At 36.3% G+C, this 5,204-nt stretch overlaps 1 protein-coding gene across 1 annotated transcript in view; it reads right to left on the reverse strand.

The window, feature by feature from the left end:
- Positions 1–1,751: 1,751 nt before the first annotated feature.
- Positions 1,752–5,204, reverse strand: part of LOC108526871 (putative zinc finger protein 735) — a 16,072-nt gene continuing 12,619 nt past the window's right edge. The window contains exon 3 of the mRNA XM_017867847.1: positions 1,752–2,728. Within this exon, the coding sequence (XP_017723336.1) occupies positions 1,752–2,728 (977 nt within the window). The remainder of the gene's footprint in view (positions 2,729–5,204) is intronic.

The raw sequence follows: 5,204 nt of genomic DNA on the forward strand, positions 1-5,204 counted from the left end.
TTTTTTTTTTTAAATGGTGTCCTGCTCTGTCATCCAGGCTGGAGTGCAGTGGTGGCATCTCGGCTCACTGCAACCTCTGCCTCCCAGGATCAAGTGATTCTCCTGCCTCAGCCTCCCTAGTAGCTGGAAATACAGGCACACACCACCACGCCCAGCTAATTTTTTGTATTTTTAGGAAAGATGGGGTTTCACCATTTTGACCAGGCTGGTCTTGAACTCCTGACCTCAAATTATCTGCCCCACTCGGCCTCCCAAAGTGCTGAGATTACAGCATGAGCCACTGTGCCTGGCTGATATATCTTTAGAGAAATATATTTGTATGTCTAACTCTATGTAAATAAAAACTAAAAGTCTTTTTTGTTTGTTAGCAGAGAGGCCACATGTACAAAATACATATAAAACAAGTTTTTAAAAAATTTAATAAAGACTCAGAAATGTATCGATATTAATTATACTTATGTAATTTTTATGGTCATAAAATGACCCTGTGGTTAATAATAATTCAATTGCACACATTGAAATAACTAAAACTGTATAATGGGATTGCTCGATAAATGCTTGAGGTGAGGAATACCTCATTTACTCTGTTGTGATAATTAAATAGTGCATGCCTGCATTAAAATGTCTCACATATGCTGTAAGTGTGTATGTTGGGAACAAGCCCCATAAAATCTGGCCATAAACTGGCCCCAAAACTGGCCATAAAATATCTGCAGCACTGTGACATGTTCATGATGGCCATAAAGCCCATGCTGGAAGGTTGTGGGTTTACCAGAATGAGGGCAAAGAACACCTGGCTCACCCAGAGCAGAAAACAGCTTAAAGGCATTCTTAAGCCACAAACAATAGCATGAGTGATCTGTACCTTAAGGACATGCTCCTGCTGCAGTTAACTAGCCCAACGTATTCCTTTAATTTGGTCGATCCCTTCATTTCCTATAAGGGATACTTTTAGTTAATTTAATATCTATAGAAACAATGCTAATGACTGGCTTGCTGTTAATAAATACGTGAGGCTCTCAGCTCTGAAGGCTGTGAGATCCGTGATTTCCCACTTCACACCTCTATATTTCTGTGTTTGTGTCTTTAATTCCTCTAGTACCACTGGGTTAGGGTCTCCTCAGCTGAGCTGGTCTCAGCATGTGTATGCACACTATCTACCCACAAATTTTTTTAAAAAATCTAAATAGGGTAAAAAAGAATACAAATTTGATTTATGAGAACAAAATTCTTCAACTTATTTGCAGTTTAAACCACTGGCAGGCTAGGTGTGGTGATCCCCGCCTATAACCGCCAAGGTGAGTGGATCACCTGAGGTCAGGAGTTCAATACGAGTCTGGCCAACATGGTGAAACCCCATCTCTACTAAAAATATAGAAATTAGCCAGGCGTAGTGGCAAGTGCCTGTAGTCCCTGCTACTTGGCAGGCTGAGGCAGAAGAATCACTTGGACCCAGGAGGTGGAGGTTGCAGTGAACTGAGATCATGCCACTGCACTCCAGCCTGGGTGACAAAGTGAGACTCCATCTGTTTTTAAATAAATTATCTTAGATTCATTATGGTTTGAGGGTTGGTTAAAGGCTTTGGTACATTTTTATACATTTATAAGATTTTCACAACTTGAATTCCCTTATGTACAATTAAGGTTTGGACCTAGATAAAAGCTTGGCCACATTGCTACACTTGTAGTGCTTTTTTTTGAGTATAAATTATTTTATGTATTATAAGGCCTGAGGGATGGACTTTGCCACATTATTCACATTTGTAGAGTTTCTCTCCAGTATGAATTATCTTATGTTTAGCAAGACTTGAATGCCACTTAAAAGCTTTGTCACATTCTTCACATTTGTATGGTTTCTCTCCAGTATGAATTCTCTTATGTGCCTTAACGGTTGAGGAGCAGCTAAAGGCTTTGCCACATTCTTCACATGTGTAGGGTTTCTCTCCAGTATGAATTACCTTATGTGTCTTAAGGGTCGAAGAGCAGTTAAAGGCTTTGCCACATTCTTCACATGTGTAGGGTTTCTCTCCAGTATGAACTCTCTTGTGGTAAGTGAGGGCTGTGGATACACTAAAGGCTTTGCCACATTCTTCACATGTGTAGGGTCTCTCTCCAGTATGAATTCTCTTGTGGTTAGTAAGTGTTGAGGAGCGCCTAAAGGCTTGGCCACATTCTTCACATGTGTAGGGTTTCTCTCCGGTGTGAATTCTCTTATGTCTAGTAAGGTTTGAGGACCAGCTAAAGGCCTTGCCACATTCCTCACATCTGTAGGGTTTCTCTCCAGTAAGAATTATTTTATGTGTAGTACAGTTTGAGGAGTGGTTAAAGGATTTGTCACATTCTTCACATTTGTAGGACTTCTCCGTAGTATGAATTATCTGATGTTGATTTAGGTGTGAGAGCATGCAAAATGATTTGCCATATTTTTCACATTTCAAATGTTTCTTTCCAGTGTATCTTGTATTAAGTCTATTGGAATTTGAAAATTTATCAAAGACTTTGACACATTTATGAGTCTGAAATATTTTGTTTTGGGTATTTGACAAATGTTGGTTAACTTCATTATAACCTCCTTTGTGCACCTCACACTCATCCCCTTTTTGACAACATTTTTTTAATTGTAAATTCTCATGTCCACATTTTCCATATGTTCTTGATACTACTTTTAGGACTGAATCTTTTATGACCTGCTCAGGCTGAAGGTCTTGGTTGAAATGAGAACACGTAACTGAAAGACATAAAAATCACAAGTTACTTCACTTACTAGACTCAGATAAATACACTGCACAAATCAAATATATAAAAGTATTCAAGGTACATTAGCAAAATGGTATATCAAAATACCAAAGGTCATAATTCCTTCATAGACATAAATGTAACAAAATCATAGTGACCAAATACCTTTGTTGGAAATTTATAAATAAAGTAAGTGTGTGCACAATGTGAGCACAATGTCAAGAACCATATAGAGTGAAAAGAAAAGTCAGGTACATTTACCCAACACAGCCCTTCCTCATCCCCAGTAGAAGAACATCGTGCCTTTAATGACAACTTTAAGTCTTCTAAGATCAAAAGTGTTACAACAGCAGAAAGACTGCCCTACCATGGACAGTGTAGAAAGTAGTTACTGACCAGTAAGGAGAAATATGAAGAAGTCTTTTAACTGAAAAATAAATACAAAATTGCAGACAAGACAACATCCTGAGAACAAGTTTGGGAGACTCCCAGAATCTCTACTCAAGACAATTGGTCTCAGGCTATGCCAAGAAAGAGCTGCATTATGAAGACTGTGAAATGTAGTTTTATGTTAATGTCTAAATCTCAACCAAAGATTACAATGTATACAAAATATTTGGGCAATGTGGTCCAATAAAAAAAAAAATTATCAAACAGCAACTATGAAAATAAAGATGTATATTTTAATTTTTAAAATTTAAGAAAATCCATATTTTGTTCAATGAGAAAAAATGGAAAACCAGACATCAGATAAATGAGAATGTCAACAAAAGGCTTGGAATAATAAAAATAAACATTTGTGGAGGTAGAAAAGAAAATGAAATAATTTAAAAGTAAGAAAAAAGTAATGTAAAAAATGAAGAAGTTAAATAAAGTAGGATATACACAAAAAGATCCATAACACATAAATAAGCAAAGTTCAAAAGTCACAAACCAGAAGATAATCTTGGGAGCTGCAAGATAAAAGTGAGGTATTATTTATAAGTCTAGTTCTCCGAGACAACCAGTGAATTTGTCAACAGAAACCTTGCCGGTTAGAAAAGAACTGTGTAAAATGGTCGAAGTGCTAAAAAAATATTCACAGTGAAAATATAACCAGCAAAAATATACTACAAAATAAAGAAAAAATAAAGATCTTCCAGGATAAACAAATGCCGGAAAAGCATATAAGCACTGCATGTGCCCTAAATAAAATGCTGAAAAGAGGTCTTTCCACTTAAAATAATATAATGGGAAAAAAAACATATGAAAATACATAACTTTCTGAAAAACATATGCATACACAAAAAATAAACTTCTGTGGCATTATTGTGATGGTACAGAAAACATTTTTGGTTATTCTTTAACATTTGAAAGATGTAAGCATAAAAATAATCATAAAACATAAAAAAGATATAATTATCAACATCAATAAGAAGTATAGGTAGATATAATGAGGACAAATTTTTCTATGCAACTGAAGTCATTTTTTTTTTGCCAGTTTAAAATATACTATTGTAACATTAAGAGGTTTTATAAAATCTCCAATGTAGCACAAAGAAAAACTCCTTATGGACACACAAAATAAAATGAGTCCATTACTAGCATGAGACAAAGTCTGATATTACATAATGGTAAAATGAGTCCATTTACTAGGAATCTATAACTATTATGTCTATCTATATGTATATGCATCTGTAACATCAGGGCCTCAAAATACATAAAGCAAATATTGATAAAAATGTAGCAAGAAATAAAATAACAACATAAAATCATAAACATTAAGACCTCGTTTTCTTTCTTTTTTTTTATTACTATACTTAAGTTCTAGGGTACATGTGCACAACGTGCAGGTTTGTTACATATGTATGCATGTGCCATGTTGGTGTGCTGCACCTATTAACTCCTCATTTACATTAGGTATATCTCCTAATGCTATCCCTCCCCTCTTCCCCCTCCCCACAATAGGCCCCAGTGTGTGATGTTCCCCTTCCTGTGTCCAAGTGATCTCATTGTTCAATTCCCACCTATGAGTGAGAACATGCCGTATTTGGTTTTCTGCTCTTGCAATAGTTTGCTGAGAATGATGGTTTCCAGCTGCATCCATGTCCCTACAAAGGACACGAACTCATCCTTTTATATGGCTGCATAGTATTCCATGGTGTATATGTGCCACGTTTTCTTAATCCAGTCTGTCACTGATGGACATTTGGGTTGATTCTAAGTCTTTGCTATTGTGAATAGTGCCGCAATAAACATACGTGTGCATTTGTCTTTATAGCAGCATGATTTATAATCCTTTGGGTATATCCCCAGTAATGGGATGGCTGGGTCAAATGGTATTTCTAGTTCTAGATCCTTGAGGAATCGCCACACTGTTTTCCACAATGGTTGAACTAGTGTACAGTCCCACCAACAGTGTTAAAGTGTTCCTATTTCTCCACATCCTCTCCAGCACCTGTTGTTTCCTGATTTTTTAATGATTGCCA

The sequence above is a fragment of the Rhinopithecus bieti genome, unplaced genomic scaffold (genome assembly GCF_001698545.2).
Source record: "Rhinopithecus bieti isolate Rb0 unplaced genomic scaffold, ASM169854v2 scaffold_4653, whole genome shotgun sequence".
NCBI lineage: Eukaryota > Metazoa > Chordata > Mammalia > Primates > Cercopithecidae > Rhinopithecus > Rhinopithecus bieti.